Raw genomic sequence first — 21,668 nt, 5'->3', positions numbered from 1 at the left:
AAATTCTGTCATCAGTGAACTATGTATAACATAAACAGGGGGATTTCTAACAATTAAGAAGGTTTGTGTCATGTTTGTCCTCCGACAGAAACCATAGTAAAACAAAAATATATATATATTTTTCCATCTTTTTCCATTTTCACACATCTTTGAAAAAGCTTCAAACAAACAGCGTGTTAGCCGACGAAAAAGCGAAGAGTTTTAGCAACTACTTTAACTAAATGGAGAGCTTACATAATGCCTTACCTTCATGTTTACGACGACAGCGGCCAAAAAAGTGAAATGTAAATAAACGAGATGAAGGTTATAGTTTGTCGAACGAGAAATTAAAAAACGACGGTTCGTCGACAATTTGAGACAAATCGCGCCATTCCAATTATCCAATCATGTGACAGTTTAATCGGAGGTCACGCCCCGGCTTGCAAGGGGGCGTGGCGCGCAGGGTTGCCAGATTGCGACTAATAGACCCTTTTGCAGTAAACGTACGCGCGTTAATAAAGGTCCCAAAAGTGAAGCATCACTGCTTTTACACTCAGACAAGGAAGTGTAGCTTTAACAGAAAGTTGAGAAAATAATAATCGAAATGTGCAGCTGAAATAGGCTCCAGCACCCCCCGCCAAATGGATGGATGGATGGATGCCAGGTCATCGACTTATTTTCTGTTGGGGAACATGGCAGCCAATGTAAGGAGAATCTCAGCAGTGACGTCACATAATTGTGAAGGAAGTGACGTCATTTTTTGCGCATGCGTCGTCCGATAGTGTCTTCAGGTACTGCCAGTGCAAGGAGAAGCGACAAGAGGAGCAGGACACACATAATGGCCGTCTGTAAATTTTATATGCAGGGACGTTGTCAGTTCGGACAGGACTGCCGCAACGAACACCCTCGAGGAGGAAGAGGCTGTAGAGGAGATGCAGGTAAGCGATATTTGACGTTTTATTGCAAAACAAACAGTTGGAGCGCTTTTAGGGTCGGCGAATAGTTTGGTAATTGATATTCTATTGAACATAACATTATTTTTTTTGTGTCGAGAAGTAATAACTCGATCCAAAGACGGTTTGATTTGTATGTCATAGTTCATATGGCAAAAAATAAAAATAACGGACTAAAAAAACGGTTGTCTTTTTCAAATCCCGGAACCGGAAGTTGCTGTTTAATTATAAGACAGCTGATTGGCCTGTCGGGGGTGAAACCAGACTGATCTGTTTACGCATGCGCCAAAAGTCGGCAACTTCCGTTTTCATACTCGACGGCAATTTAACTTTTTACGACAGTTCGCAAATGTATCAACTGATCTCGAAATAATCGACAACTACTCTTTTTAAAGATTAAGATAAGTTCTGCGTCGTACATTAGTAATTGCCTAAATATTGGGTAGAATACCGTAACATTTCCCCCCCAAAAAGATTAAAAGAGGACTGATCTGTTTACGCATGCGCCAAAAGTCAGCAACTTCCGTTTTCATACTCGACGGCAGTTTAACTTTTTACGACAGTTCGCAAATGTATCAGCCGATCTCAAAATAATTGACAACTACTCTTTTTAAAGATTAAGATAAGTTCTGCGTCGTACATTAGTAATTGCCTAAATATTGGGTAGAAAACCGTAACAGTTCCCCCCCAATCGAACATAACATTATTTTTTTCGTATCGAGAAGTAATAACTCGATCCAAAGACGGTTTGATTTGTATGTCATAGTTCATATGGCAAAAAATAAAAATAACGGACTAAAAAACCGTTGTCTTTTTCAAATCCCGGAACCGGAAGTTGCTGTTTAATTATAAGACAGCTGATTGGCCTGTCAGGGGTGAAACCAGACTGATCTGTTTACGCATGCGCCAAAAGTCGGCAACTTCCGTTTTCATACTCGACGGCAATTTAACTTTTTACGGAAGATTAAGATAAGTTCTGAATCGTACATTAGTAATTACCTAAATATTGGGTAGAAAACCTTCACAAATTCCCCCCCAAAAAGGTTAAAAGAGGACTGATCTGTTTACGCATGCGCCAAAAGTCGGCAACTTCCGTTTTCATACTCGACGGCAATTTAACTTTTTACGACAGTTCGCAAATGTATCAACTGATCTCGAAATAATCGACAACTACTCTTTTTAAAGATTAAGATAAGTTCTGCGTCGTACATTAGTAATTGCCTAAATATTGGGTAGAAAACCGTAACATTTCCCCCCCAAAAAGGTTAAAAGAGGACTGATCTGTTTACGCATGCGCCAAAAGTCAGCAACTTCCGTTTTCATACTCGACGGCAGTTAAACTTTTTACGACAGTTCGCAAATGTATCAGCCGATCTCAAAATAATTGACAACTACTCTTTTTAAAGATTAAGATACGTTCTGCGTCGTACATTAGTAATTGCCTAAATATTGGGTAGAAAACCGTAACAGTTCCCCCCAATCGAACATAACATTATTTTTTTCGTGCCGAGAAGTAATAACTCGATCCAAAGACGGTTTGATTTGTATGTCATAGTTCATATGGCAAAAAAAAAAAATAACGGACTAAAAAACCGTTGTCTTTTTCAAATCCCGGAACCGGAAGTTGCTGTTTAATTATAAGACAGCTGATTGGCCTGTCGGGGGTGAAACCAGACTGATCTGTTTACGCATGCGCCAAAAGTCGGCAACTTCCGTTTTCATACTCGACGGCAATTTAACTTTTTACGGAAGATTAAGATAAGTTCTGAATCGTACATTAGTAATTGCCTAAATATTGTGTAGAAAACCTTCACAAATTCCCCCCCAAAAAGGTTAAAAGAGGACTGATCTGTTTACGCATGCGCCAAAAGTCGGCAACTTCCGTTTTCATACTCGACGGCAGTTTAACTTTTTACGACAGTTCGCAAATGTATCAGCCGATCTCAAAATAATTGACAACTACTCTTTAAAGATTAAGATACGTTCTGCGTCGTACATTAGTAATTGCCTAAATATGGGGTAGAAAACCGTAACATTTCCCCCCCAAAAAGGTTAAAAGAGGACTAATCTGTTTACGCATGCGCCAAAAGTCAGCAACTTCCGTTTTCATACTCGACGGCAGTTTAACTTTTTACGACAGTTCGCAAATGTATCAACTGATCTCAAATAATCGACAATTACTCTTTTAAAAGATTAAGATACGTTTTGCATCGTACATTAGTAATTGCCTGAATATAGGTTATAAAACCGTAACATTTCCCCCAAAAAAGGTTAAAAGAGGAATATTTGAAGTAATTACAGCCTTATATGGCCGAATAATTAATAACATTGCTGTTGGTTCAATATAGTTTTTGAGTGTATTCAAAAGGGCCTCACTCATAAAAGTGTTAGGTCAAATATGTATATATATTTTACTTTACAACGCCTAAATAACGAGATCAACTTATACAAGTTAATTTTTTTATATTGTGTGCCATTTTGTCAAAGAAAACCTTGTTTTAGTTATATGGCAAACACACAAAATATGCAATATTTTTCCCATAAAAGTGGAATATTGGATGCAAAGTAATGGAAGCCTTGAATAGGTCAATAATTTACAACATTGATTTTGATTCATTAATATTTTATGAGCAATGGCAGTTTTAAAGTATAAAACAGCCTGCATGGCAGATTTGTGTTATTAATGTCACTATTGCAACCATTTCTCGTTACATTACACCTGTTTTCTCTTTTATTCCGGGTGTTTTGTTCTTTAAAATATGTTTTAAATGTGTCCTGGGGCGTAAAAACAATTAGCTGCAGGCCACACTTTGGACACCTCTGTTCCAAAGTATTTGAATATATTCTTTAGCTTCAAAAATACATATTTACCACTGACAATTAATTTAATGACAACAAATAAACTTAGATATATATAGGCACTGAAAGACGTAATCTAGGAGACATAACATTAAAATATCTTCTGGATGCATCAGAAAGACTAGATGATCATGTCATGTTTTTATATATAAACGCTTAGAATACAAAGTCATTCTTTCAAACTGATATTGATAACATCCTGCTTTTCAAGGCCAGTACTGATAACCGATAACATTTGTATCTATTATTTTTTCAATGTAGTTTAACTGTAGTTTATGCACTCCCGGACTAAGAAAGACTCAAATAAAGGTGGACATGACAAACTGTACCTGTGGATTTGTCCTAACTAAATATGACATCACTAAGTTAGCGTTACTTTTAGGGCTGCACGATTTTCAGGGAAAAAACCTAATTGCGATTTTTATATTTTATACATTTAAAATGCATAAAACTACAAACATAACAACTGAAGAAAGACAAGTTACTTTTAAATCGTCAATCAACATATTCTTGTCTCAAGGTGCCACACGTTAGAGCAATATGCAATAATTTACTTTTATTTGGCTTTATGCAGACCGACTCGGACCTTTTGTCGACACCATGCTCTAAAATTGAAAAAGTAACCAATAAAAACTATACAGATGTATCAAATAATAAGTATATATAAAATAATAATGCAAGCAACTATTTAAAAGGATGTGAACTTATTTCTCATTTGATTAGAATTGTTTATCATTGTATTGTATTTGGAAGGTAAAAATCTTTATCCGAAAGAAGTAAACAATCATGAACATTGTATAGTGCTTTTTTTCCCATTTAGATAAACGAGGTCGGACGTTGTCTTTTTGTTGCTGTCACGTGATCACGGCATTCTCGCTCGTTCATCCATGTTGATTGGATCATATCACTAATTAAAACCTGGATGTCGATTAATGGTGCAGCCCTCGCTAACATCACACCCATACATTAGTAATGAAGCTTATGTCCTGATTTTCATCCATCGGTGTGTGCAAGAGTGTGGCGATCACGCTGTATTTCGCTTGCAAATATACATCTTAAAATAGCGGCGGTGGAAAAAAAAAGTGCGTCCAGGAGGTCTGCTTGCGAGAGGTCCAGCAATGCAAGCTCTGTCCAGTGCCATCATTTTATTTCCATGAGGAAATTGCAAATCTCTTTGGCCTGACGAGCTTTTTGCACTTTTCAGACGCGCAGATGAGAACGGCCAGCAGCTTTTCTTCCGGCAGCTTCTTTGCCGGTGAAAGCGTTTTCATGGACTTACGAGGCATGAAGGCTGGCGGCGTTTCGGGGTTGCTGGTGAGGTATACACATATGAATCCAGTTGTTGTTTTTTCTTCCTAGCAAAGTGTTAGCAGGGCATTTGGCTCACAGGATGTCTTATTTTGAAAGGAGCAACAAAGTCCCGCATGACCAACGCAGGCCATGTGTGTTAACACTCTGTCTGGTGAGGTTAAAGGGGGGAATTTTGCCTATTGTTCACAATCCTTATGAGGGACAAGAACACATGTTTTGTTTTTCATTCTTATTTGTAATAATCGGCTTGTTTCTATTTTGACAAGAAAATATATGTATGCACTGCATGAAATTGCCTACCTATTTAATGTTATTATTATGCAATATTGCAACAAATAATATGTTACCGTAGCTTCCCCACATTTTTATTTGTTAAAATAAAAATAAATACTTCAACATCTGCTTGACTTATGGTTTCAAAGCAAGGTATCCAATAAATTGTACACTTTAAAAAAGACAACAGATATTCCGTTAATATGTTTTTTTTTACAGCATATTCAATTGAAAATTGTAAATTGCAAAAAAGTCTACCACCGTTTTTACGATAACATTTTACTGTAAAATCTACGGTAGTTACTGTAAACAAAATGGCACCACAAAATACTGGCAGCCCAGTTGCCAGAACTTTAAAAAAAATATCCACTGTTTTTCTATTTATATTTATATATGTTGAACAAACTACCTTAATTTTTACTAAAACTAAGCTGCCAGTATTTTGCCGTAAAATAACTGTGGTACCATTTTAAAATGGTAAATAAACAGTGGGTACTTTTTTTCCCCCATCTACTGTAATGTAATGTTTAAAAAATGTGTAGTGAATTTTACTGTGAAATATACAGATTTTTTTTTTTACAGTGTACGTAATAAATATTTTTAAATAATAAAATGCATAAGCAAATTGTCGGAGGCAGATATTTACATATATTCGTATTTAAGTGTTACTTCTTTATTTTCATAATCATATTACAAAATAGCTAGTGTTCTTCTAATTGTGGTCTAATTTTGGTTGTCTGCAAGTACTGTGTGCTAACCTTGACTTTGGAATGTAAGGAGGAGAGATACTCCTTTTCCTTATCTGTTCCTGTGTCCAGCTGAGGAGGACAATGGGCATGTGTTTGGGCTGGAAAGAGAGACAAGACAACGAGGGTGGGAGGGAGAGACACTTTATAGAAGAGAAGGTTTCCATATTTTAGATCAGACCATCTTAGCTGCGCGATTGAATGTTCTATGCTGGACTGGTCTCATTATATTTCCAAAGCTTTGGAGATAAAATTACAAAATACCTATTCTGTCTCTGGTGGTTCTTCTACTCAGCTGTACTGTCATAAAGAGCTTGGGAGCGACCAGCCGCTTGAATTCCCTGGGAGGAACAACTGGTCCAAACGCAACAATATCCATAAATTATTCACTGTTAAAATCGGCCCTGTGATGGCAGTCATAACTGCGATGTGGCCCTCAATGAAAACGAGTTTGACACCCCTGCTGTATAATAACCAAGCTGTAGAGCCATTGTTGTTGTAAGAGCGAAAACTAAGGAACTATTTTTCTATCGTAGGAACACATCGCCATTCATAAGAGAGAGACACTCACAGTGGTATGACATTAGCCAGAGGTAAGCTGGGATCTGAGCAAAGATGTCGTTGTGGCTTGTGCAGCCCTTTGAGACACTCGTGATTTAGGGCTATATACAGTAAGTAAACATTGATAAGCTAGCTTCTGCGTCAGCAGCTGAATTGCTTTTGAGTTTGTAGTGCACTACACGATGCGATAGGACACCAATCTACAGACTGAAAATCACAAACAATCACATTACAGTACTTGTTAAGTATCTGCCCATATTTAATTATTTTTTTGTTTACAGCTAACTCAATAGTGTATGTAGTTTTAATAACAAGCTTGACTCGTTGCGTGTATCACGATCAATATGGTAGTGACTTACCCGATGGACGGTTGTTCGTTTCGTCTAGTCGGCCAGGGACTATTTTTTCCACTTAATATTGGGTAGATGGAAAAAAGTTTTTACCACTGCCGGGTAGTGTTGTCCCGATACCAATATTTTGGTACCGGTACTAAAATTATTTCGATACTTTCTAAATAAAGGGGACCACAAAAAATGGCATTATTGGCTTTATTTTAACAAAAAATCTTATAGTACATTAAACATATGTTTGTTATTGCAAGTTTGTCCTTGAATAAAATAGTGAACATACCCCAAAGGGAATAAGCGGTAGAAAATGGATGGATGGATGGACATACTAGACAACTTGTCTTTTATTAGTAAGTAAACAAACAAAGGCTCCTAATTTAGCTGCTGACATATGCAGTAACATATTGTGTCATTTATCTACCTATTATTTTGTCAACGTTATTAAGGACAAGTGGTAGAAAATAAATTATTAATCTACCGTATTTTTCGGACTATAAGTCGCAGTTTTTTTTTCATAGTTTGGCCGGGCTCCAGTGCGATTTATATATGTTTTTTTCCTTCTTTATGCATTTTCGGCAGGTGCGACTTATACTCCGGTGCGACTTATACTCCGAAAAATGCGGTACTTGTTCATTTACTGTTAATATCTGCATACTTTCTCTTTTAACATGTTCTGTCTACACTTCTGTTAAAATGTAATAATCACTTATTCTTCTGTTGTTTGGATACTTTACATTAGTTTTGGATGATACCACACATTTGGGTATCAATCCGGTACCAAGTAGTTACAGGATCATACATTGGTCATATTCAAAGTCCTCATGTGTCCAGGGACGTATTTCCTGACTTTATAAACATAATATGAATTTTTAAAAAAACCGAAAGATGATGTTGTGGTGCCAAAGAAATAGACGTAATCATAGTAGTATCGACTAGATACGCTCTTGTACTTGGTATCATTACAGTGGATGTCAGGTGTAGATCCACCAATGGCGTTTGTTTACATTGTGACGCCGGTGAGCTACGGTGTGTAGTGAAGCATGTTTAGCTATTCCTCGTCCTGCAGGGATGATACTTGTAAGAAACTTACTTTGTCGCCATGGAGACGAGGATTAGTGATTTAGAAGTAGCTAAAACACTGCAGACAGGGGCTGGACTTTAGCTGCTATCTAGCTAGCCATGTCTTAAAGCACCTCTTCCTGAGGGCGTTTCAGTGTTATAACTTCACCTTTATCTTTAGTTTTTAAGCCAAAATGCGTCCGTTCTACCTTTTCTGTCTACACACTGTGTCTGCTTGTAAGTACTCAGTGATTGTGCGCTGCCGAACATGCTCCCATGCTTGTAAAACCAGCAATGACACGACGTGATGACGATGAGGGGGTGGTGAACCGGTACTTTTTAGAGGCGGTATATGATTAATTAGTATCGCGGTACTATACTAATACCGGTATACCATACAACCCTACTACAAAGTTTCTTAATGCAAACCGTTTGTCTGTCGTTGTGATGCAGTTTTGTTTTAGCAGTGTCCTCCTCGCCAGATATAGAGGCCTTTCCATCGATAATATTGCATGCCAGTCACGCCAGTCCTGACTATCTTGGCTTCCGTCTGCTACAACTTTTTACCTTCTCTTTGTGCTCGCTCACTTTTGATGACCAGCCGTTAATCCTCTGTATATTCAGCTTCAAAAATATATGGTTTTGAATCCTCAAATCTGTCATTTGTCCAAAAGTACCGTATTTTTTCGGACTATAAGTCGCAGTTTTTTTGATAGTTTGGCCGGGGGAGCGACTTATGTGTGAAATTATTAATACATTAGCGTAAAATATCAAATAATATTATTTAGCTCATTCACGTAAGAGACTAGACGTATAAGATTTCGTGGGATTTAGCGATTAGGAGTGACAGATTGTTTGGTAAACGTATAGCATGTTCTATATGTTATAGTTATTTGAATGACTCTTACCATAATATGTTACGTTAACATACCAGGCACCTTCTCAGTTGGTTATTTATGCCTCATATAACGTACACTTATTCAGCCTGTTGTTCACTATTCTTTATTTTATTGCCTTTCAAATGTCTATTCTTGGTGTTGGCTTTTATCAAATAAATTTCCCCCAAAAATGCAACTTATGTTTTTTTCCTTCTTTATTATGCATTTTCGGCCGGAGCGACTTACACTTCGAAAAATCCGGTAGTGACTTTTATCTTCTATTACAAACTCTGCCCTGATTACAACAGTCGTTTGTTGACAGAAGTAGAAAGTGCGTGAAAGAGGCTTGGGTTGGATATGAAAAAATAGGAATTGCACTGTTCACACGGACATGGAAAAAATGCGATGCAGGTAGCATATGGCCCAAAAAATTGGAATTGACCTGCAGTGTGAACAAGTCCTCCGACAGAACCTCGACTGTTTTGATCAAATGCTCCAATGTCACTCCTGTGTGTGTGTTTCAGGGCATAGAAACAAGGTTTCTGTGAATCCCTCTCAGCAAAAAGGAGGATTCAGCCAGCAAGGGTCCTCCCGCGTGAGTAATCAGTGTGGCGGGAGAGGACACCGCTTGAAGAGCGCCGAAATTAGCGTGTCTTCTCAAAACAACAACCGCAGGGACCATGAGCAGGGTCAAAGAGGAGGAGAAGGAGAAAAAGGAAGAGAAAGAAGACCAGCACCGGGTGAAGAGGATGAAAAGCAAAAACTGTGAGTTGTCAATTTCCCTATCCATAAATAACGCAACAGTGACGTAAAATCACAAATTGTCTTTTGATGTCGTCCTGCTCAGGGAGATCATTCAGACTCAGAGTGACATGATGGTTTGGGAGAGCTCAGGCCAGTCAGGCTTCTCATGTTCCAGCGGCTCCAAGGCACCGTTTTTTGGTAGGTATCAAACACAAACACACATGTTTTTTAGTTTTACACCAACATGATGTCCCTCTTTCTCTTTCCCACCACCACCACCTTAGGGTTGGACATATCTCCAGAAGAGCAGAGGTCTGAATATTACGCCACCAAGAGTTATGTAAGTGTCGCGTTGAATGTTGGAATCTTGAATTGGTGTGAAAAGTGTCTAATGCTTGGTCCTGGTCTACTTCTTTAGCTCGACAGCATCACCTGGTTGCTCATTCAGTGGGGAGACCGGATGAACCCATCAACTTGTGCAGCTTTGGTGAGGCACACACTGTCACTCATGTTGAGTGTTAATCCTAGGGCTGTCTTCCACTCAAGGTTTTTATACCGTATTTTCCGCACCATAAGCCGCCCCGTGTTATAAGCCGCGCCTTCAATGAACGGCATATTTCAAAACTTTGTCCACCTATAAGCCGCCCCGTGTTATAAGCCGTATCTAACTGCGCTACAGGGAATGTCAAAAAAACAGTCAGATAGGTCAGTTAAACTTTAATAATATATTAAAAACCAGCGTTCTAACAACTCTGTTCACTCCCAAAATGTACGGTAATGTGCAATCACAAACATAGTAAAATTCAAAATAGTGCAGAGCAATAGCAATAACTTAATGTTGCTCGAACGTTAATGTCACAACACACAAAATAAACATAACACTCACTTTCTGAAGTTATTCTTCATTCATAAATCCCTCGAATTCTTCTCCTACGGTGTCCGAATTAAAAAGTTGGGCGAATACGGGATCCAAAATTGCCGGCTCCGTCTCGTCGAAGTCATCAGAGTCAGTGTCGCTGTTGTTTTCCCAGCAGTTCCGTGAATCCTGCCTTCCGGAAAGCTCGGACCACAGTTGAGACCGAAATATCCGCCCAGGCATTTACGATCCACTGGCAGATGTTGGCGTATGTCGTCCGGAGCTGTCTCCCTGTCTTAGTGAATGTGTGTTCGCCTTCGGTCATCCATTGTTCCCACGCCGTTCGCAGTCATGCTTTAAATGCCTTGTTGACACCAATATCGAGCGGTTGGAGTTCTTTGGTTAATCCACCCGGAATGACGGCGAGTGTTGTATTTGTATGCTTCACTTGTTTTTTGACACCATCTGTGATGTGGGCGCGCATGGAGTCGTATATCAACATGGACGGAGCTGCGTGAAAAAAGCCACCCGGCCTCTTCGCGTAAACTTCCCTTAACCACTCGCTCATCTTTTCTTCATCCATCCATCCCTTCGAGTTAGCTTTTATGATGACGCCGGCTGGAAAGTTCTCTTTTGGCAAGGTCTTCCTTTTGAATATCACCATGGGTGGAAGTTTCTGGCCATTAGCATGGCAAGCTAGAACCACAGTGTGTCGCTTAGTAGGAGCCATTTTGTGGTCTTTACAGATGTAAACACACAAAGGAAATGAAACGTAATACCCGCGCGCTTCTTCTTCTTCTTCTACGGGGACGGGTGGTTGCTTACAGTAGAAGAAGAAGCGCTTCTTCTTCTATGGGGGCGGGTGCTTACCTTGGCGGTTGCTTACCGTAGAAGAAGAAGCACTTCCTCTTCTACGGGGAAAAAAGATGGCGGCTGTTTACCGTAGTTGCGAGACCTAAACTTTATGAAAATGAATCTTAATATTAATCCATATATAAAGCGCACCGGGTTATAAGCCGCACAGTCAGCTTTTGAGTAAATTTGTGGTTTTTAGGTGCGGCTAATAGTGCGGAAAATACGGTAGTCCAATCTGATTTTGTCAGAGTTTGCCCATTGTCAACGGTTAGGCGTTTTTTTTTTTAATGTTTTTTTTTGTGTATATTGACTGGTCACTAGGTGTGACTAACGTCACATACCGAATTTTTCAGAGTATAAGTCGCTCTAGAGTATAAGTCACACCGGCCGAAAATGCTTAATAAAGAAGGAAAAAAAACATATATAAGTCGCACTTTTTGGGGAAATTTATTTGATAAAAGCCAACACCAAGAATAGACATTTGAAAGGTAATTTAAAACAAATACAGAATAGTGAACAACAGGCTGAATAAGTGTACGTTATATGAGGCATAAATAACCAACTGAGAAGGTGCCTGGTATGTTAACGTAACATATTATGGTAAGAGTCATTCAAATAACTATAACATATAGAACATGCTATACGTTTACCAAACAATCTGTCACTCCTAATCGCTAAATCCCATGAAATCTTATACGTCTAGTCTCTTACGTGAATGAGCTAAATAATATTATTTGATATTTTACGGTAATGTATTAATAATTTCACACATAAGTCGCTCTTGAGTATAAGTCGCACCCCCGGCCAAACTATGAAAGAAACTGCGATTTATAGTCCGAAAAATACGGTATACGTGCTTTAACACGTATATGTAAATTTTCCAAAGTTAATTAAAGCCCCACTTAAGAACTTTGAGTTTTGGTTGATTTTGGCGACGCCGGTGAACCAAAGCGGTATTGTTTTGCCAGAAGAAGACCACATTTTTCACGAGGACTAGCGCATATAGCAGACCTGGTCAAATGAAGGCCCGTTGAGCTTTTCAATCTGGCCCGCCGGACATTCCCAAATAATTTTTTAAAAATCTTTAAGATGGAAATTATGATGTGCAGTGATTTTTTTCAAATGACCTAATGTCTTGAACTATACAAAGTATTTCAATGGTCGGAATCTGCGCTTTTGCATTGTCCATCCATCCATCCATCTTCTTCCGCTTATTCGAGGTCGGGTCGCGGGGGCAGCAGCCTAAGCAGGGAAGCCCAGACTTCCCTCTCCCCAGCCACTTCGTCCAGCTCTTCCTGTGGGATCCCGAGGCGTTCCCAGGCCAGCCGGGAGACATAGTCTTCCCAACGTGTCCTGGGTCTTCCCCGCGGCCTCCTACCGGTCGGACGTGCCCTAAACACCTCCCTAGGGAGGCGTTCGGGTGGCATCCTGACCAGATGCCTGAACCACCTCATCTGGCTCCTCTCGATGTGGAGGAGCAGCGGCTTTACTTTAAGCTCCCCCCGGATGACAGAGCTTCTCACCCTATCTCTAAGGGAGAGCCCCGCCACCCGGCGGAGGAAACTCATTTCGGCCGCTTGTACCCGTGATCTTGTCCTTTCGGTCATAACCCAAAGCTCATGACCATAGGTGAGGATGGGAACGTAGATCGACCGGTAAATTGAGAGCTTTGCCTTCCGGCTCAGCTCCTTCTTCACCACAACGGATCGATACAGCGTCCGCATTACTGAAGACGCCGCACCGATCCGCCTGTCGATCTCACGATCCACTCTTCCCTCACTCGTGAACAAGACTCCGAGGTACTTGAACTCCACTTGGGGCAAGATCTCCTCCCCAACCCGGAGATGGCACTCCACCCTTTTCCGGGCAAGAACCATGGACTCGGACTTGGAGGTGCTGATTCTCATCCCAGTCGCTTCACACTCAGCTGCGAACCTTTTGCATTGTATACTGGTTATTATGGTAATGTCAGTCACAGCTGCTCAGACGAGCGTTTCCACAGAGTGTTTCCGGAGCGGCCAGCCTGAAATGTGGGTGTCAGGGACAGACGCGGAAGGAGATTTTTACAACAAAGTTCTAAAGCTTAGTGATACATCAGATATATCAGATTGTAGGTGTTTAGTTATTTTACCCTTCGCGTTAATACTTCGCTGTGTTTGTTGCATTTTTGTTGCGTTTCGCTTGATTGTAAAATATGTCGATCGAGAGGGGGTGTGACGTTCATATGTTGTCAATGTTACTCCCTCCGAGGTCTTAATCAAGGCTCAAGTTGTTCGTTTTTCTCACACAGACATTTTTTTCAGCCACGCCTTCTTCTCGTTAACAACGATGCCAAAATAATGCCGTCAGAACTAATAAATAATTACAATTACCGTATTTTTCGGATTATAAATCGCAGTTTTTTTTCATAGTTTGGCCGGGAGTGCTATTTATACTCTGGAGCGACTTATGTGTGAAATGATTAACACATTACCGTAAAATATCAAATAATATCATTCACGTAAGAGACTAGACGTATAAGATTTCATGGGATTTAGCGATTAGGAGTGACAGATTGTTTGGTAAACGTATAGCATGTTCTATATGTTATAGTTATTTGAATGACTCTTACCATAATATGTTACGTTAACATACCAGGCACGTTCCCAGTTGGTTATTTATGCCTCATATAACGTACACTTATTCAGCCTGTTGTTCACTATTCTTTATTTATTTTAAATTGCCTTTCAAATGTCTATTCTTGGTGTTGGCTTTTATCAAATAAATTTCCCCCCAAAATGCGACTTATGTTTTTTTTCTTTCTTTATTGTGCATTTTTGGTCGGTGCGATTTATACTCTGGAGCAATTTATACTCTGGAGCAATTTATAATCCGAAAAATACGGTAGTCTGACATCAAATAAAAGAAAACACATTGATTTCACATACATTATAAAAAAAAATCATACCTCATTGGCCTCACAAACTCAGAGGGAATAACGTTTCTTTTCAAGCAGACACTCCATTAACGTCTTCCATCAAATGCTTGCTGTCTCACGCTGCTTCCCTTATTCCGTCACAAATTAATTGTCCCCCCAACAATGTGACCAAACCGGAACAAAAAATATATTCCCCTCCAATTTACATGGGTTTTGTAACAAAGTTAACATATACTTGCATGAATTAACCAAAGGAAATACATTTTTAATCACATTATATGTAAATATGAACTTAAATACATTGTATTTATTTATTTATTCTAACCAACAGTGAAATTATATAACATATATACAATGTGCTTCTGTCAGCAGCTACAGTCAATATTCAATGTTTTATCGTTCATAGTTAATATCGTAAATCCCACATTCTTTATTTTCATGTACATTCTGGGTGTCTCATTCGGTAAAAAAAACGTAAAATTCCATTCTGTTTTTTAAGGCGGCCTGTCATCACGTTTTTAGCTTTCAATAAGACATTATTGTTTAGTGTTCCTAAAAATAGATATACCAGCCCCCAGACACATTTTTTTCTCTAAATTTGGCCCCCCCGAGGCAAAATAATTGACGAGGCCTGGCATATAGCGTCGTACTGATATTATGTCTGCTGTAATATTGCCACAAATATTACATCTCTAATGGCTATGCTGATGTTAAAAAGGAGACCCTAACAAAAAAATATCTTTAAATGCACTACAAACATGTCGCTACTGCCAGAATGTATGGGGGCGGACGCCGGTCCGAAGCAAAGAAAGACCGTCGGGAAAGGTTTTTCGAATATTAATTGCTCCCAAGCAAATTTCCGATAGCTAACATCAGCATTATCATTTTGATTTGAGCATGGAAAGTCACTTACCAGTGCAGCAGGATCACAGCCAAGGCAACATTGGTCTGAAATCCCTCGTCTTGAGCTCACGCCAGCGAGTGAAAGCCGGGGCAATGTTGATCCTGACTGTTAGCTCTGTTTTTGTCTCCTCAAGACAAAACTTTTTGTTTCTTTGGTTGCATTGGAGCTTCGGTCATAACAGCAGTAATTGCAAGTAGGGGTTCTTCTTCTTCTTCTTCTTTTTGTTTTCTGGCGGCATCGACTTCTGTCTTTTTACCGAATGGGGAAAGGGAAAGTGACGTGTGGCGTAAAGCAAGTCAGCACATTTGTAGTTTTAGGTGTGGTAGGGTTCCTGCCACCTTCCTCAATGTGGCTAAGTGCCAGTAATAGCGATACAGAGGTGTCATTCAACTAGTTTTAGGTCGATGTATCATCCCAAAAGTTATGAAACAATTTTATGAAGGTTGAAAAGTAACTTACCGTATTTTTCGGACTATAAGTCGCAGTTTTTTTCATAGTTTGGCCAAGCTCCAGTGCAACTTATATATGTTTTTTTCCTTCTTTATTATGCAGGTGCTACTTATATTCTGGTGTGACTTATACTCCGAAAAATACGGTAGTGCTGCTTTTAAGGTACTTGTGAAAGTATTACATTAAAGGGAACAAAACAAAGATCTAATTCGCGACTTTTCCCACCTCACTGCAGTTTGTGAGGTCCTCGGCTTTGACGCGGCACTTAGGAGACATCAAACTTGACTAAATAGAGGATAGTTACAACTGCAGGGCGAGATTTAAAATAATAAGAGATGTGGGTGGCCGAAAGACGGCCAGCTGATTTTAGAAATGTGACATTACACCAAGATTCAAATGACAGCCAAGACTAGGATTATCTCTTACCTTCTAAACATTATTTGTCTGCACTCTAGAATACTGTTCTAATATTTAAAAAAGACATTATGATGAACACAATCATTATATCCTCCCAACACAACCGCAGGTTTTAGCTCGATTTTATATCAGATGATTCAACTGCGAGGTTATTTGTCAAATCAGATTCCTTTGACTTGAATCTTCAGCTATTTGAAGACAGCCCTAATTAAAACATGCATTTATTGTTGATGCAGTACCTAATTGTTTGATCTTTTCACAGCTTGTAGAACTTAGAAATCCAGCGCCTCAGGCCTTGTCAAGTGGCTTTGGCTCAGCACCTACTGGATGTGGGTCCTCTTCCCCTGATGTTGGTAATAGAGGTGAGTTATCTTCTTTCTAAGGCTCGGTTTCAGAAAGCTTGTGAATGCTTTATTCAGGGTTTCCACAGGTAATTAAAAAGCATTTAGTCATTACGGTGATTTTATGAAAATTAAGGCCTTAAATGGCATTAAAAATAGTTAAATATGATGTACAGAGGCATTAAAAAAATTCATATAATTGTAGACATCGGCCAATAGCCAATGAGTCAATTAATTGAATGATAAGTTAAAATTAACTTTATAAACCGAAAGTGAAACTACTGATCACCCTTTCCAATTTAAAATGGAAGAAGATAATCATAATTAAACACACAAATAAAAAATATTTGATGTTTCCTCTGCCAAGAAAGTATGCTCTGTGGCTATTTATTTTAGTTATTAAAAAAGTACAACTTGGTTAATTAAATTTGAGTGTACAATTAAATTTTGAGCACATTTAATTATACCACAATAATAATGTTAACCGCAATCATTTTTGTTAACATTACCGTATTTTTTGGACTATAAGTCGCAGTTTTTTTCATAGTTTGGCCGGGCTCCAGTGCGACTTATATGTTTTTTTCCTTCTTTATTATGCATTTTTGGCAGGTGCGACTTATACTCCGAAAAATACAGTACTTTAGCCATTTTCTTTATTTGTTGGTTGTGTATATTTGAGGGTCCTCCAATACCTCCTTAACAGAGACAGAACCTATTATTGATTTTGGTTGTGATTTTTTGGTTGTGGAAAATTTGCTTACAGACAGTATATTTTATTTGTATTATGTTTTTTTTAACTTGGTATTTAAAAGTTTACATTTCCTTTACAATGTTAAAATACACGAGAAATACACGTTAATTGCATTATCATGTATTGTCATTACAACAGTGGTTAATTTGGTCTCCAAAAAATAATGTCAATAATATTGTTTATCCCCAATAATTTGTAGATTAATATATTGTTGAGCAAAATTAGTTATCGGCCCAGGCCTACACCTGACCTAGTTTTTCCAATTGAGGAAAAACTGCACTTCAAGATGTTCAATATTGAAGTGCAATTTTTGCTAACATAGATTGAGAGTCCATTTTATTGTTATGTTTAACTATTTAGTATAATTAGGTTACTGACCTTCCAATTATTCAGTATGAAAAATGTTTGTTGCATTTGAAAGGGTTACTGGCATTATCATAATCAATCAAATATTATTTTAGTGCTTCATTTGGCCACATTTAATGTCAAATTCTTACAATTTGTAACCTTTTGACTATATATAATAACTATCTGCAGTAAGATATAAGACATAAATTGTTTTAAGTGGAAGTAAAAAGCATTAAATTAGATTTCCAACTGCAGAGGAAGTACCGTATTTTCCGCACTATTAGCCGCACCTAAAAACCACAAATTTACTCAAAAGCTGACAGTGCGGCTTATAACCCGGTGCGCTTTATATATGGATTAATATTAAGATTCATTTTCATAAAGTTTAGGTCTCGCAACTACGGTAAACAGCCGCCATCTTTTTTCCCTGTAGAACAGGAAGCGCTTCTTCTTCTACGCAAGCAACCGCCAAGGTAAGCACCCGCCCCCATAGAAGAGGAAGCGCTTCTTCTTCTACTGTAAGCAACCACCCGCCCCCGTAGAAGAAGAAGAAGCGCGCGGATATTACGTTTCATTTCCTTTGTGTGTTTACATCTGTAAAGACCACAAAATGGCTCCTACTAAGCGACAGGTTTCCGGTTCATGAAAAGACGCAATCTCTCCATCCGCACACGGACTACTATTTCACAGCAACTGCCTAAAGACTTTCAAGAAAAGCTGGCTACTTTCCGTGCATATTGTAAAAACAAGATAGCTGAAAAAAAGATCCGGCCAGAGAACATTATCAACATGGACGAGGTTCCACTGACTTTTGATATTCCTGTGAACCGCACTGTGGATACAACGGGAGCACGTACGGTGAATATTCGCACCACAGGGAATGAGAAGTCATCCTTCACTGTGGTTCTAGCTTGCCATGCTAATGGCCAGAAACTTCCACCTATGGTGATATTCAAAAGGAAGACCTTGCCAAAAGAGACCTTTCCAGCCGGCGTCATCATAAAAGCTAACTCGAAGGGATGGATGGATGAAGAAAAGATGAGCGAGTGGTTAAGGGAAGTTTACGCGAAGAGGCCGGGTGGCTTTTTTCACGCAGCTCCGTCCATGTTGATATACGACTCCATGCGCGCCCACATCACGCTGGTTTTTAATATATTATTAAAGTTTGACTGACCTATTTGACTGTTTTTTTGACATTCCTTTAGCACAGTTAGATGCGGCTTACAACACGGGGCGGCTTATAGGTGGACAAAGTTTTGAAATATGCCGTTCATTGAAGGCGCGGCTTATAACCCAGGGCGGCTTATGGTGCGGAAAATACGGTAATATGTGAATCAAAACCTTGTAATAAATGTATGTTAATATTACGAGCCTTCGGTGTCATACAAGTGTAAAAACAAAATAATAATCACTGCTAATGTTGTAAAGTCACTTTGCATAAAAGATGCTAAAACCAATCCAAAATAGGTCAAGAAATGAGTGTAATATTTACTTTTTCATGTTAGCAAACAGTCCTTGCAGGAATTACTGATCGCGCCAATTCACGCATGGCCTCGCAACTTTGTCCAATGCCCAAAACCTCCCAGTATATTTTGGCCAATCCGCGTCATTTTCAGCGATCTGATTTTTCTCTGATCTTAGATCAAAACTTTTTGATTTTAGTGTAGATAAAGCAGGAACGGCAACGCTTGCGCTAGGCCTTCTGGGTAATGTAATTAGTTCCACTAGTTCTCATGTATTATAACCTTTATGTATCCAGAGTAAGGCAATTAAAATGACTATATAGATCGCTACCAACAGTTAACAAAGGCTCTTAGAGTGCAGAACATGTATAAATGTTTAAGTTAGACAAACACTTTAAGTGTGATACATACACAGAATGATAGGGGTGTAACGGTACGTGTATTTGTATTGAACCGTTTCGGTACGGGGGTTTCGGTTCAGTTCAGAGGTGTACCGAACGAGTTTCCACACGGACATATCAAGTAGCGTAACGCACGTTGTGTAAACAATGCACACCGAGGCACAACACACGGCATGCTAGCAGCTAACGGGCTAGGATAGACTGACCATACGTCCTCTTTTCACCGGGCATGTCCTCTTTTGCGGAGCTGTCAGGGCGGAGATTCTTAAATGCCTCAAATGTCCGGCATTTTGAGATAGGGTTGCGTGTATTTTCAATGTACGTTCAGGGTTAAGAAGGGGTTAAAAACAAAACAAATTGTGCGCGCAGCAGCATTGGTGAGGGAGGGGCAGAGACAGAGAGAGAGAGAGAGAGTTATGATAAACGCACATGCGTCACCAGGCTCTGCTTTTTATCCATAGATTTATCACATTTAATTTTTTATTATCTATAGCAGGGGTGTCAAGTGTGCCCCGGAGGCCATTTGTGGCCCACAGCTAATGTTTTAAAGGCCCACGGCACATTCTAAAAATACTATTAAAATAAACAAAAACACAACAAAAGTGAAATAAAAAAGCTTAAAGGTTAAATGTAATTTAGAAAAAGTTGCAATGTTGACTAATAAAACAAAGCTGTTTTTTTTTTTTCCAAAATGTCATTGCTCAAAACATAATATTGAATCAAAATCAATGTTATTATGAATTATTGACCTATACAAGGTTCCCATTACTTCACATCAAATATTGCACTAAGAAAAATATTTTTGGTGGAAGATTTAGCAAATTTGGTAAATAAATAACCCAAAAATTTATATTTTGTTGTTTTCTTACTGTACCGAAAATGAACCGAACCGTGACCTCTAAACCGAGGTACGTACCGAACCGACATTTTTGTGTACCGTTACACCCCTACAGAATGACTGCAATTTGTGGACAGCGAAGAAGAAGCTCAGTGTTTTTACTGTCATCCAGTGTCTACTTTTAAGTCGGCGCGATCCATTTTTTGTTGAAATGTTGGGCTTTTTGAAGTTAATGTTACAAGGAACACTTAAAAGATTGATAATTCATAAAATCACAAGTCAATTCAAACTGCCTCAATACATTGCAACTTTCTGAGAAAGCTGTTGTGAATTCAGGCACTAAATAAATACATTTAAAAAAGCATTCATTTTAAGAATATTGGCTAATAAGAAATGAGATGTGAGCTAAAAAAAAGGCCCAGGTGTAGCTCTTAGTCAGATGTTTGGTGAGCTCAGCGTCTGTGGATGTTCTATTTCTCTGATTTTAGAGGATTTTTAACGGTAGAATGTGATCTTGCTTTTTTTTTTTAGGGTTTGACGGAGAACCACCAGCCCAAGCAACTAAGCTCAGTGTAGCTTCTCCAGCGAGTGGACTGGGCTCCCCAGTGGCCCCAACATCTCCACCGGGTGCTGTCGAAATCTCAGGCGATCTTTTGTCCCTTGAGAGCGAGCTGACCCAGGGGGAGCTGGACCAGCTCAAAGCACAGAGGTTCACTTTGGGCCTGGTTCCTCTGAAGCAGACTCCCGCCGCAATGCTTGCCATTTAATGTTTGCTTATGTTTTTGTTTCCCCCCCCCATATTTAACTGTTTTTACTGACTTTAACTTGTGCACTTAACATTTACAACAAGCCCCACCCCCTTCACACCCCAAACAATCCTTTAACAAATGAAATTCACATACAAAAAAAAAAAGTTAATAAAAAGTGAGAGAAAAAAAGTACATGAGTCTTTATTCTAACAATGTATACAAATCTTGAAATGAGTAGCTTGGTTGCTACTTATCATATTTTTCGGATTATAAGTCGCAGTTTTTTTTCTTAGTTCATAGTTTATACTCTGGAGCGATTTATGTGTGAAATTATCAACACATTACCGTAAAATATCAAATAATATTTGGAAGCGACACCGAGGAAGAAGATTTCATGGGATTTAGCGATTAGGAGTGACAGATTGTTTGGTAAACGTATAGCATGTTCTATATGTTATAGTTATTTGAATGACTCTTACCATAATATGTTACGTTAACATACCAGGCACCTTCTCAGTTGGTTATTTATGCCTCATATAACGTACACTTATTCAGCCTGTTGTTCACTATTCTTTATTTATTTAAAATTGCCTTTCAAATGTCTATTCTTGGTGTTGGATTTTATCAAATACATTTCTCCAAAAAATGCGACTTGTACTCACTCTTGT

General features: G+C 38.9%; 1 protein-coding gene across 2 annotated transcripts; it reads left to right on the top strand.

The window, feature by feature from the left end:
* The first annotated feature begins 789 nt into the window (after positions 1 to 789).
* Positions 790 to 21,385, top strand: LOC133621186 (nucleoporin NUP42-like). Of its 2 annotated transcripts, XM_061983141.1 has the most exons (7): positions 790 to 917; positions 9,491 to 9,731; positions 9,814 to 9,908; positions 9,995 to 10,050; positions 10,129 to 10,197; positions 16,372 to 16,471; positions 20,783 to 21,384. In XM_061983141.1, exons 1-7 carry the CDS (start codon positions 818 to 820, stop codon positions 21,016 to 21,018), a joined length of 897 nt encoding a protein of 298 aa, XP_061839125.1. In that variant the 5' UTR covers positions 790 to 817; the 3' UTR covers positions 21,019 to 21,384. The 2 variants fall into 2 exon arrangements, with proteins under 2 accessions (XP_061839125.1, XP_061839124.1); XM_061983140.2 differs by lacking the exon at positions 790 to 917 and having other exon boundaries at positions 8,947 to 9,731; positions 20,783 to 21,385.
* Positions 21,386 to 21,668: the final 283 nt, after the last annotated feature.

Source organism: Nerophis lumbriciformis, linkage group LG21, assembly GCF_033978685.3.
Source record: "Nerophis lumbriciformis linkage group LG21, RoL_Nlum_v2.1, whole genome shotgun sequence".
Classification (NCBI taxonomy): domain Eukaryota; kingdom Metazoa; phylum Chordata; class Actinopteri; order Syngnathiformes; family Syngnathidae; genus Nerophis; species Nerophis lumbriciformis.
This window is presented reverse-complemented; position numbering and strand designations above follow the sequence as displayed.

What these genes read in the sequence shown, in the direction of transcription:
- LOC133621186 (XM_061983140.2), top strand. Translation starts at nt 9,385, where the DNA reads ATGGCCCAAAAAATTGGAATTGACCTGCAGTGTGAACAAGTCCTCCGA. An exon ending in GAGGATGAAAAGCAAAAACT is followed by an intron (nt 9,732 to 9,813) that starts GTGAGTTGTCAA and finishes CGTCCTGCTCAG; the next exon opens with GGAGATCATTCAGACTCAGA. An exon ending in CATCAACTTGTGCAGCTTTG is followed by an intron (nt 10,198 to 16,371) that starts GTGAGGCACACA and finishes ATCTTTTCACAG; the next exon opens with CTTGTAGAACTTAGAAATCC.